This window comes from Rhipicephalus microplus, chromosome 6, assembly GCF_043290135.1.
Source record: "Rhipicephalus microplus isolate Deutch F79 chromosome 6, USDA_Rmic, whole genome shotgun sequence".
NCBI classification, from domain to species: Eukaryota; Metazoa; Arthropoda; class Arachnida; order Ixodida; family Ixodidae; genus Rhipicephalus; species Rhipicephalus microplus.
This window is the reverse complement of record NC_134705.1, coordinates 39,826,495-39,839,939: the sequence shown is the minus strand read 5'-3', so window position 1 is coordinate 39,839,939 and position 13,445 is coordinate 39,826,495. Positions and strand designations below refer to the sequence as shown.

General features: G+C 44.5%; 1 protein-coding gene across 1 annotated transcript in view; it reads left to right on the top strand.

The window, feature by feature from the left end:
* The first annotated feature begins 2,422 nt into the window (after window positions 1-2,422).
* Window positions 2,423-13,445, top strand: part of LOC142765835 (uncharacterized) — a 32,957-nt gene continuing 21,934 nt past the window's right edge. Inside the window, exons 1-3 of the mRNA XM_075867639.1 lie at window positions 2,423-2,568; window positions 7,803-7,994; window positions 11,281-11,326. Of these exons, the coding sequence (XP_075723754.1) occupies window positions 2,423-2,568; window positions 7,803-7,994; window positions 11,281-11,326 (384 nt within the window). The remainder of the gene's footprint in view (window positions 2,569-7,802; window positions 7,995-11,280; window positions 11,327-13,445) is intronic.

Below are 13,445 nucleotides of genomic sequence, written 5' to 3'. Positions count from 1 at the left end.
TCGCATTCAACGTGTCATAGCCAACGCACATTCCCCATGTGTCTCCTCTAGGCAGCCCTCCCCGTGGTGTTTATACGCCCCTTGTGCATGCGCGCTCACTCTTCCTCCTTTCTTACGCTCCCCCTTGCTTCAGAACGGCGATGCAGGCAGCGCATACTAGCGAGTTTGTTGTTAAAAAAAAAAAAAACAACCGACTACTCGCGCTGTACGACTGCTCACCGGCCACCCTGTATATATAAGCACCGGGTCTTGACCTCCATGGTCAGGGCGCGGGTTTGAATCCCGGCTGCGGCGGCTGCATTTCCGATGGAGGCGGAAATGTTGTAGGCCCGTCTGCTCAGATTTGGGTGCACGTTAAAGAACCCCAGGTGGTCTAAATTTCCGGAGCCCTCCACTACGGCGTCTCTCATAATCATATAGTGGTTTTGGGGCGTTAAACCCCACATATCACTCAATCAATTGACCTCCATGGTAGTGCCGGTAGAACATCAAGACCAAGGTATGGAGACATGTCCATGTAGCGCCCTCTCTTGCTCGCCCCAGCGGAGCCCTGCCGTAGCTGAATCAAACATAGGGGAAAAAATATCTAACGAAAAAAGCCAGCTATCAAAACAACTCCCGGTTTTGTAAAGCAGAGACCTACTTGCACATTCTGGGTATGTTACAGTGCCGCTTTTAAAACCACCTAACTTCCCACAGCGTTTAATATTTAACAAGGATCTCATGTGGCGTATGAGTGGTAATTGATTGCCCAGGCAAGCCACACACTTTGTAGTGCGAAACTGCAAGTTTGCCAAAATGCATCAGTGGGTCTCTTCTACATATAACCTGGAGTCGTTTATATAACCGACTTTTTTAAAGAGATTTAAATTTTCTCACCTATTTACTACTCAGGTATGACAGAGCGCAATTCCTGCTTCCGAGAAATGGCGCCACGTCTAGAAGTCCTTATTTCTTGGTAATGTTATTCTGTGCGTCGTCCAACAATAAAAATTCACAGCGTACTTTTAAACATGAAGTGGACTGCGGGAATCTATGTACAATAAAGGTCTTCTTTCTCTGACTGTTCATTAGCAGCGACTGACATGTTTCTTCAAGACACACCGGTACATCGCTTCGTGATTTGTGCGTCTCTAGGTGTCTCTCCTGCGCAACGCTACGATGAACGCTAGCGTCAACACCGTCGCCAGTGTAAGCGTTAGAGCCTGTTGCTTCGCACATACGCATGGTTATCGTTCAGTGGGAGATGGTGTAATTTTGTGAGCAACTGCAACCGCGCCCTGTAAAATAAAATTGTTCAGTTACTGCTTGAGAAAGACCTCCCCTCTCCACCCCGCTTCCTTTCAAGTCCGTTAAACATAGGTGAGGTGTGTCCTCTTTGCTTGAATGTTCGACGGCAGGTTTTATACGCGAGAGATATTATCGCTTGAGCCCTCCGAGACGGAAAGAAGCCGGTACATTAGATTTCTGCTTCAGCAGTGTTCATCATCGCCGCTAGAGCGTGCATAGCCGCCGGTAGAACCAGCGGTGTGGGGGCATTTCATGAATTTAAACTACATGAAGGTGACGGCAGCAACGATGGCAAAATGTCGTCGCGATCGAGTGTCCATATAATCGCTATGGCAATAAAGCACATTTTTAGACACACAGTGTCAAGTTAAAGCAGCCCCACCTAAATTGTATTGTGCGTCATCACATGATGGTTTTGTTTTGTGGTGAAGCTGACTCATGATCCCCATCTCCATTAGAAGGGATCACACATATTTTAGGATTGCATACCTAAAGAGCAAGTACACTTTTGAAAAGAAAAATAGTTTGTAAAAACCTCGTGACCACAAGCAAGTAGTTAGTAACAGCAGCTGTTACTAACTTTCTTGGGGCACTACTAAGTTTTCGGCCCCTTTTCGCTACGTACGTTGCACATACTTAAAGGTTGCAATAGTTATTAACTTTTGCGCACCATAAGCTTTGCTACCTTGAGTCCTACGATGCGTTATCTTAAGCACCTAACGAAATTGTATGCTGCTTAAATAAAGACGCCTTACCCAAATTATTTATTCTGAAGCTTAGCCTCCCACTGGCACAATTTGCGTCCCCTAAAAGCAGTGCTCTAAATTAACTTTTCATGAACTGTACGTGTCACGTAGGCTTTGCGTTCTGTACGCGTGCTGCTCTCTTAAGACATTGTGTGCATAAATACCTAAATATATATTGAAGTGAGTCTGATAATTAATTGGAACGTTATAAAAACGGTTGATTCATGAGGCTAAATAATCACGGCTACTAAATATTTTACTTAGTAACTCTTACTACCAACGTTAGTAAAGATTACTTACTGTGTCTGTAACGACGAGGATAGTAACAGACAAGAACCTTCCCGTTAGTAACTGCACTGACTAGCCGGTTAGTAACACATGTGACCATGGCCTCCGTGATGGTGGGCGTGAAGCGTGTTTTTCATCGAGCGTACCAGTCGCACGGAGAGAGCTTGTTTGCCAAGGCCGGCGTGGCCCGCTCTCTTCTCGGAACCACGGTGCTCCGACAGAGGATCAAAGATGCTGCCATGTTGTTGGTCGAGCTCGCATGGGGCGAGAAAAACTTGTTTTGTGCTCTTATAAAACCTCGCACTCATTCGAAAATGTTGGGTCAAGGTGTACGAGAAGCAAAGTGAATGCTGGGGCGTATATTACCAAATGATATTTTTGTGCCGTAATTTATGCCTTCCATAATAGAGCTCCTAAAATTGCGATGCTGTCACGAACGAGCGCTCAAGAAAGCGCACGCGCCTTCGAATTCCAACTTTGCGTGAAATAGAGACACTGAGGAGACGCGACTGATTCTGGCGTCAAAAAAGAAGAAACAAGTATAAAAAATTGGCCCCGCATCTGCATATAATCTGCAAATGCCGTCGAAAGACGATAGTCTTGCGTGTGGATAAAGTGAACAAGTCATTTATTTGATGTTTTGTGCAAGAAAATCGGTGAATGGTATTCTGGAGGCGCTGCGTTAAAGTGCCTCCAGCATGCAGCGGAGGCGAATGAGTGCATCAAGTCATGTCACACGTGAGACATAAGCGCCATCTGGCAGTTGTTTTGGAAAACAAAGCGTGTGGCCCTGAGACTAGCGTGCGCGCCCATCTCAGAGGTGATACGGTGTAGAACGCAAGGTGACGGGTAGGTGGCACCACCTCGTCGTCTTAGCAAACAGTTGAAAACACTCGCTTCTTCGTGCAAACGTTGCATGGTCAGCGCAGCGTGATAAACGCTACGGTCCTTAGGATTACCTATGTATGCATTTTCTAGTAAAAGATGCACATGCAGCATATATACGTGTTGTTATGATACCTCAAATATGCGCAATAATTGCTTTTTAATTGTCAATGACACACGTAATAAAGCTGTATGAAAGCGTATGAAAGCGCCCACCAATGTTGCTCAAGAGCAACATTGGTGGGCGCTTTTCCAGTTCACAGTAAGGGTGGACAGACAGACAGACAGACAGACAGACAGACAGACAGACAGACAGGCAGACAGGCAGACAGGCAGGCAGGCAGGCAGGCAGGCAGACCAAAGTTTTTGCGTCGAAGGTGCCCAAAAAAGACTATCGTCGTTAAAAGACACCTCGAGCGCACTGCCTCTCCCCCGAGGCATTGCCACCCACCACGCCGACTAACCTCCTCGCAAAACATCGATGAAAAGAGTGTGATGCAGGGTCACGTTAGGGGTAGCGCAGACTGCGAGAAAAGTCTTGCCCCTTATTATCTGTGACTGCGCGGCTCGTCGATGAAACCTCAGTATCCAGGATGAACGCATATAAGCCAGCGGCGGAGAGAGTTGCATGAAGGAGATCAAGAAGTTTTTCATCTGATAGTGAAGGCTTGTGTGACAAGCAGGAGAATAATTTGTGTTTACCTCGCGTGGGGAAGATATGTTCTGCAGTCGCAGCGCGTGAGTGACCGACGTGTTACCGGCGAAGAATTTTCGTGTGGACATTTCACAACGCGAGAATTTCGGGGAACAGAAACCTCTGCGGGGCGACAACCGGCGCGAGACTGAGTTTTTCGTTGAGGAGAAGCATTCAAGTTTTGTTTCAAGAACTTCGGACTAAATTCGTTTGGCGAACATTTCAGTCCATAAGTGTCTTGGCTAATTAATTCATGCGATTTCATTGTAACGCGTGTTCTTTGTGTGCAGTGTTTTGAGTGTATCCAGTTGAATTGTGTCTGAGTATCCTTTGATGCGTGACGTATTGTGTGGGATGATCCGCGAGTGTGCATATTTTTGTATTGTTTGTTCAGCCGTATTTGAGAGTATATTTTTATTTTTTATGAACTCTCAGCTCTGCCCTGTTCTTTGGCCACAGCTTGTGTTCGCTGGTGCGCCAAAAACAACCAAAGCTAAATTGTCCGTGCTCCCATGGGGCAGTTCGGGGAGGGGGAATGCGTCAGCCTTTGGGATTAGCCGGGCCATTTCTTTCCCAATTAACGCGATCAGTGACATATGTCTCTGCGAGAGAACCGAATCTACTGTATACTTATGATACTATGAAGTTCACCGTCAGCTTAGCTTGGGGGGCACTGGCGAAGAAGAATAAATGACAGCCCAATTCACAAGTGAAGTCAGAAGAGTGCTGCGTTCTACGCTCACGGGTTACAACCAATTAAATACCCTTTTCTTCCCTTGCATGGATATAACGCTGCTTTTTTGCAATGCCATTTCAAGAATTCTTGAACACGTTCATGTAATCCCATTTGCCGTGGAAGCCGCACTCGCCTAGCGTACAACCCTCCGCACTTGTCCGTGAAGCTTTCCCTGTTTCCGTTTCAAACTACCTCTCCTCGTGCCGCAGAAGCAGTAGACAGGTAAGAGGGTTCAGGCGGTCGCCATACGCCCAGACTGAAGTACGTCACCGGTTCTGCGTCGACCACGGATTGGTTATCATTGCGTTTGTATGATCGCAATCCATATTGTAAGTTTTACGGTGTTCAGTGGATATGTCGGGCAATGTAGGAACGAACACTAAAATATGTTGCTTGTTCAAGAAGAACGCAACACCCTTTCCCAGTTAGGTGTACATGATATGAAACACTGCGCGTTACATAGCAGTGATAATTTCAACCTTTTCTTTCTTGAGTAGTCTACCTCGACAGCTACTTCAATTTTTTTCAGAAAGACGCAGTTCTGGCACGTGTGCGACCCTTTCATTTGTATGCACTCGAGAGTGCAGTAAATGAACACGATGCTGATATTACCATTGTGGTACCAAACAATCAAAAACAGTTCGCGAAAAAAGAGTTCAGGACATCTCAGGCATTTTCACAGTGAAAAATGTAGGGGGTAAATATAGGTCGGCTATTGAATGCCTTCTACAATATTCCTGTAATATTAATTGTCCCCTTTCTTCACTGACATGACCATGCAGGGCATTCAGTTATCTAGAGCATAACTGTGCTTCGGTTTACCACCTCATAAATATCAGTAGGCGATAAGATAGTAAGACTATGTGTGACAATATGAGGGCAACATGATTCAATGACGATAATTAGGCAACTTTTCGCCCATACACGTCTCCAGAAAGCAGGAATCTATTTGACTAATTGAAGAGTGTACATGTCTATATATAATAAATATATTTAGTTTTATGTTACTGCCTATTTAGTTTATTGATGTTGTTATGCTGGAATTCTATATGCACTTATGTTTACTCTAAAACTTTGCCGGCTTGTGTGTGTGTTTTCACATCTTGCAGTTGTCCGCTTTCGTCTGTTGTACTCGTGGTCCCATGAGCCAAGTCATACGTGTACTAACATGCTTTTTTTCCGGCACCATCACATTTCTTGTTTCATGTTTTGTCAAAACTGCAGGTAAACTTCATACTTGAAGCTTTAAAATGTGGTATTTAGCACTGATACGTAAGAGACCATAATAAAACAAAGGCAATACTGCCGCAGATGAATTAGATACCTCTGTACACGTATCTATATCAGGGAAATTGAGCGTTGTCATGCTTCTCTCCGTGAGTAGACAAAAATAAATTCAGCGAGAGAAAAAAAAAATTCTTGCTTTTAGTCAAGCCAGGAGATTGTGGTGGTTATTGTAGCTCGTACGCGAAAAAAAAAAAAACACCAGGCCTGTGCGCAACGTGGAGCACTGCTATAAATGCATACAGTGAGAGTGGGAAGAGCGGCCTTTCAGACCTTTTTTTTTACTCTTTAGGTAGCTGCTGCAAGCACACTTACAGGGTACCCACTACGCCATAAATAATTGTGTCGTAGAGAGGCTTTCATTTTTCCATCCTTAGTCATTCTTGCGAGAAGCGTTGTACCTACTGCACACTTGGAAGTAACGTGGTGCAATTTTTTTGTGCTGTGGCTGACGACGGTAAAGCTTTTGTAATTCCCAAAATACATCACAGCAGCTATGCGCCACAGTTAATACATGACAAAGATCAAAATTTTGCAAGGAGTTAGAGCATCCTACGACCCACACTCTCCGCAGCTAAGTCCCATTGTGTGACACGTGGTTGTTCCTTTGCAGTTCTACAGTGCTTTATTACTCATAATTACGCGAATTCTTTCGCAACATCAAGTATGCCTAAGGCCTGGTTGCATAGCAGCTCCCAGCACCAGCGTGGCTCTGTGGTACAATTCAGGGCAGCCACGCAGATCACCCTGGTTGGAATGCCATTTAGTCCTTGGTGTTCTTTATTTACGGGTTAGTTGTCTATTTCGTGTGATAGTGATTACGAACACCAGCGGCGACTGCACGCACAACTACAGCGCGCACTTGATCCGTTTTGTGATCTGACAAAAGCTTTCGCTGTGAAAAAACGATGTGCATCCTGGAAATCAGTGCGCTTTGCTTTCTGCTGCGGTTTCTACCGTTGCTGGAGTTTACAGGGAATGCGCCCTCGCGCGGTATCCGGGCTCGTGAGGCGAAATTTGTTACGTTTTGTTGGGGAGTACAATAATTTGAACGGCAGTAAAAAAACACGCCACGCGCCCACCATCTCGGAGGCCATGGTGTGAAAAGTTGTTGCTAAACTGAAATACAGAAACCTTTTTCTTAAGGATGCATAGGTGGAAATAATGTGGGCATTTACAACATGCTTCTTCCTTACCGCTGTATAGCCATCATCACATAGTGTTCCTCATCTTAATTGTTAGTGGATATAGCCCGTGAGTTAGTTGTGTGTCTCAGAGGTGACTTGTTTTAGGCTACGTCTTCCAGGCCTAATAAAGACGTGTAAAAGACTACGTCGCAATATCTTGAACGCGGCTGCAAGCCGCACGATAAGCTGTCGAGATTGATACTGATGTGGCGCTTTAGCTTGATCATGGTTTGCCAAAGAGAAATAAATTTACACTACCTGGTGTACAAGCTTCTGAGCCCTCCCCCTCCCCGCCTGCCGTTTCCTTTCCCCTGAAGGGATTTCCCGTCATTCCCACCGACTTCGTGAAAGGTCCTCAAAACATCCATGAATGAGAAATGCTCACTTAGAGTGCACCACGTGATAAAGCGATAGTTTATATTCCTATACGAAGTATTTAGGTGGACTTGAGCAAACGTTTTTACTGTAGTAACCACAGTTTACTAACTAAACGTCAAGGCACTAGAATTAGCTTTCTGATCATTTTCTTCATCTTTCCCGCATAGAAAAAAATGTTGTTTCCTGAAACTAATAAATTCATTCATTTGGGAGGTTCAACTGCTTTATTGTTTTCCGTTGGTATAGTGGGTCAAGTGGTGGGTGTGGCGCTAACACACGATGATTCAAGGTGGTGGCAAATGCGGGTCTTGCAGACACCTTGTGCTCAATTATATTCTGCTGGAGGTGTGGTCTTTCATCGCGCCACTGCTGCCTGCCAAGTACCTGCACAATGTGCGATACCTCCCTGACACGGATTTCGTCTCACTGGGCAGCCGTAGGTTCCCCACAAATTGCTTCCAGCTGGCCGAGCAATTCTGTCCCGAAGGCATGGCCGCCGTGTTACGGTGAGTAAGAACACCTTAATTAGTTTATTCAGGGTTCCATACTGTTTCCGTCCAGAAGTGGCATATTTTGTGCCAGCAACGCTGTTTCTATCACCGTTCACATGGCTGGGTAGAGAACATTGCGCATAGTCGGTGGGCGTGAAGCTACCTATTTAACAAAAAAGACCAGGTATGTTCCAATAACTGGTTTCGTACACTACGGTATCAGAACAAGAAACTTTACAGAAATGCGCTTTCAATTTAAAATAACCGTTCACTTCATTATTGTTGTCGAGATGATACATGCAAATACCACGATAAAATCTGAGATGTGCAGTATTGGAGGGCTCGGGAATTTTCAACCATCTCGTGCTTCTTAGGCCTCTCGCTACCCTGACAAAAGGCAAAAAAACATGCGAAATTGCTTCCTAAATGTTTTGGCTCGACATACAAAGCTTCCATTTTTTTTAACGTATAAATACCACTCTTTTAAACTCAATGGGGTTGCTAATCGCAGAAAAAATTAGAGCATGAAGGGGGCTTCACCGCGTTCCATTGCAGTCGAAATTGACAATAAAATGAAGGCAGAGACACGTCTCCCTCACGAGGTAGTGTGGTGGTTGCGTTGGTTGGTTGCTGACATGAAGCTCGTGGGTTTGATCCCGGCCGCGGCGGTCGCCTTTCTATGGAAGCAAAATGGTAAGCGCCATGTACTGTGTGATGACAGTTGACGGATGAAAAAAAGACCGCAAGGTAGACAGTGTTTGTTGGCTTATTTGGTACTTACTGGCATAATTTAGCCGCGAAGTCAGACTAACACGAAGTGAAGAAACGCACAACGACAAGGACTGGTGCCTAAAATATGTCAGTAGCCAGGTGTTAGAAATTTTCAGAGCTCACTATGGCGTCCTTTATATTGATATCGTGGTTTTGGCACGTAGCATCCCAGATATTAAAACTATACGAGAGCTGCCATGCAAATGTCCAAAAAAGTGTGGCCATGTGCATGAGATGTGACTTTGGAATAATTATCAGCTCATTTCACATATCATCTAGCACAAAAAACACAAGTATGACGCCTACTATATTTTTCACTGGTTCTGTGTCTGAGCAATATTCAAGAGTGAAGCATCTTAAGCCCGCACCCCACCATTGTCTTTGCCGCCATCGAAGGTTGCCTCTGCTTCCCCGCTAACGTCCCTCTACCACTTGTCTCCTTGTTTCATTATCTGTGTAATTTCACCTCAAAACCATCGCTTTGCTTTGTGGTTGGTTCGTAGCTTGAACTGGCTCGCACTGTGCTGCACGCCAGCATACTCACTTGCTAGCCCTTCCCGCCACACGGCGCAGCAGACGCTCTTTCCTTCCGCTCCCCACCGTTCCACCTGCATGAAAGCCAGTAGCGAAATCAGGCACATATTTGTTTGCGTCACATTTCTAAGAATCTTCGATCACCGGTTTTATTCGTACACGCAACTGCTAGTTTTAGATGCGAACCAGCTCTTTGACTAGCCTGTGTAACGCTGTCCGTCTGTGTCTCTCAGCCAACGCGCCGCCCCGCGTTCCCTCGCCGTAGTTGTTGGAAGAATGACAAGTAAGTCAACTTATAGCAGGCTGTTGACGTCATTTTCTCCCTCACCCACCGCTTTTACCGGCTCCTCACAACACACCTAGGTGGTGTCGCTCCTCCGCACGCTCGCAACATAATTCTCTCTCGTCGTGTGGAAACACTCTCTCGACTCAATCATCTGTGATGAAATTTACCCGAAACATAACCCGCCTCTCGTCTCTTTTCAAAGAAGCGTTTACTCGAGTAAAGACTGCACCAAGTTTTGCCCAAAACCGTTCTTCCAGCGTCTTCGTAGACACCCGTTTCAGCCGGTTCAACGGCGTGCGCACCTTGCTGCTTCACACCTTATCGTGGTTCTCTTCGGGAAGATGGTCTATAATTCTCTTGCTGGTGGTGTGTATAGCTGTCATCGGTAGTTCAATTAGAAAGCATCGTGGCAAGTATACTGGTCAGTGGCAGTGAAATCGATAACGTCTATCCGATTCTAAGTACCCAGACCTTTACCGCTTCTCCTTGGGAATGTAGTTCCACGGTCAAGATTCGATCGCGATAGAGTCGAGCACCGTGACCACTAGACCACCATCGCGAGTGAATTATGTACCCCAAGAGTACATATTAGCTTCCTTAGCGCTTTCAGCTTGTGTGAGCTTAGCTGTTCTTGCATTCATAGTTGCACCGTAACTTGTATCAATGTTCATCGAGTGCAAGGGGTATTTTAAGTTACTAAAACAACTAGTTCAGTGGCATCGACCAAGAAAAATGTTCAATCGCTCGTTCGCGTATGACCTCGACTATATTACAGCGTGAAAGTCTCAAAATGAATGTATAGGTGCTCGCTCAGTACACTATTTTACTTCCGTTCCTTTCTTATGACGGTACGTTGTGGTGAAGCAGTAGTTACACTGCCCGTCTGCTGACAGGGTGGTCAAGGGTTCGATCCCGGCCATGGCGGACTCATTTCAATGGAAGCGAAATGTTCGTGAGCGCGAGTACAGTTCGATGGAAGTGCCCGTCGAAGAACTCTAGATGGTGGAAGTTTCTGGAGCCCTCCTCTACGACGTCTCTAAAATTCACGCAAAACCTTTGGGATGCTAAACGCCACATATATTTATTTATTTCTCCTGGCCACAGTTGACTGTGGCTTTTCACGCACATCACGCGTGACCACTATAAATATTGGGTGAAAGCCTCGTAATAATGTTGACTACGATTGTTTGCTTTGATGGCGATGCATCATTGGAGACTTCTTTTTCACGACTACCACAGTTGGTACGACGCTACGGACCCGCTTTTTGGTGCAAAGCTATTCCATCGTCAGAAAAAAAAAATGCTCCGGCAATTTTTTTTTCTTCAGAGAGCTTTCACTTATCCATAACGTCGTCGCCACATCTACTAAACTCTCAATGTTATTTTTTTAAATTCAAATGTTTATGTGAAAAAATATTGTGTGTATGTGTAACTACACTAATTGCATTATTATATGGCAGGTTAGTTTGTAAAACTACATCTGAAGGCATTTGAAGGGTGGGCATTTGAAAACTGCAAAAGTTAACACGTAAGTGTTCATGAACATCTGAGAAATTGAGGACATTGATAAAATTCGACTGCAAGACAGAGCGAGTGAAGAGAGTAGAAAAATACCTCAAATATATTTCACCAAAAAAGCTGTCTTACCTCACGTATATTATGACTTCAACGAGAAAGTGGATCACTAATATGTGCATTTCTTCATTGCAGGCAGACGTTGCTTCGATTTCCGGACAGAGAAGCTGCAACAAAATGGGTATACTCACGTTTTACTTGCTGAAACCAAAGCACAACGATGTAACACGTATTCAATGTTGTTAAAGAGCACTGACATCTTTTTTTTAAAGGGAGCGTACTCTATCGTACCTGTTTATCCTGTACACGTATGCCACTCTGAGCAAGTGTGATTCCCAGGAAATTAAGATATAGTACTTTATTCTTATATTAAAGTGAAATTTTTGTGCTATCCCTACCGAAATCAACTCCGACTTGACATCAGGCTACAGTACCAATAGGTGAGGCGTAAACTGGAACAGGCTTATAGTATGCACGCAGGATGCAACAGCTTCTGGTTCAACGGCTCTCCGTTCGTCTGCTGCGTAGCTCCTTGGATATCGGTGTCGCTCGCTTTCTTCGTGGCAATCCAATGCGTATGCTGCAAATTTTTAGCGCACGTTAGCATGCCCACACATGCTTTCAAAAGGGAAGCATGGATGCCATTGCCAAATAATATTTACATTTCAAGTGACCAAGAAAAGACTGCACGCGCTATCACGATTCTGAGTTTCTTCGGAATATTAAGTGACGTGGCCTTCGTTTTCACGTGCTTCAACTATTTTACACTAACGTAATAATGCAGGTCACCACTAACACGCTTATTTTTACGTGTTCCCATATGTGGAGGGTGCTCTGCTGTTCTTGCATTCATAGTTGCACCGTAGCTTGTATCAATGTTCAAAATGTGCAGGGTGTGTCCTATGTTACTAAATCTACTCGTTCAGCGGCAACAGCCTAGAGAAATGTTTAATCGTTCTTTCGCGAATAAACTCGACTAGAATACAGTACTTACAAAGCTTTTAAACTGAAATACGTCGTGGTAACTTTTTGTTTCGCGAAGTCGAGCACGCTTGGCGTTTAAGCATTGCATCGCGTCGGTGAACAGGCTGGACGAGACGACGCTCCTCATAGTCAGGTGCCGTATTTGCTAATGCCTAGTTACCTGTGCTGCTCACATGTGCTCCGGATGAAGTATGAATAAATTGACAACTACGAAACCAATGCTTAGGGGATAAATTCAAATTAACAGCCAAGTATTGTATAGTTGTTCCGTAAGTAGAATAAAGGAGCGCTTTTTCTTGCCGGCATAGCGTTGCTGACATCATGATAACATCATGACTCTAATGCGAAGTCGTCACCTTCATAACCACTGGACAATTGTGCATACACGACTGTAGCTGATGCTATTGACAAATGTTGTGTCCATGAATTACGCAGCGTTACCGCTGGCCTGATGTCTTGTGGCCGTTGACTGCTTTGTCACGCTATTATTGGTGTCATTGTCAGAGCAGGCTGCACGTTGCACGGTGGCCGTGCGTTTTAGCGTGAGCGCCGTAAGCTGGTCATTTTATTTTATTTTTATTTTATTTTTAAAAATAATGCAGCCTATTACTTTGGCCCAAGCAAGAGAGGCATAACAACAAGAGAGAAAACAAAACAAAAAAAGTTATATACATGCGAAGACAATGTAACACGAAATGAACCTAATGTATCAAAAATAAGTAGCAATCATTGCTAGACCTGATAAAAAATTTACGAAAAACAATGGTTTGCCAAATCAGATGATATCATTCGACTCATGAACTTCAACAGGTAGGGAACTTCAGTCGCTCACTGTTCGGAAAAAAAGCGTTGTTGTAAGCATTTGTTCTCTCGAAAATCAGCGCAAGCAAATGTTTGTGGGTGTGTCTAGTTTTTCTTGTAGTGGGTCTGCAAATCGAAGAGGGCAATGCCATATCATTTTTCGCAGCAAGGTCGTTGTGTAGTAGTACGAGACGATTGAATTTCCTGCGCGTCGGTAGAGTCTGTATTCGGTTTTGTGACATAAATGATGACGGGGAAACATGCCTGACATATTTTCTGTATATACATCCTGCATATTTTCGTTGAACTCGCTCAAGTTTCTGAATGTAAGTCTTAGGGTGCGGATCCCAAACTTCAGCAGCATTATATAATTTAGATCATAATATTGCATTAAAATCTAGTATTCTAGTTCTTACCAGCGCATATTTAGGTTTTCTCTTTACGAGCCACAGTTTACTTAGGTGGTTGTGCAGACATCTGAGATATGAGTTGTCCATGTTAGTTTATTGGTAAGT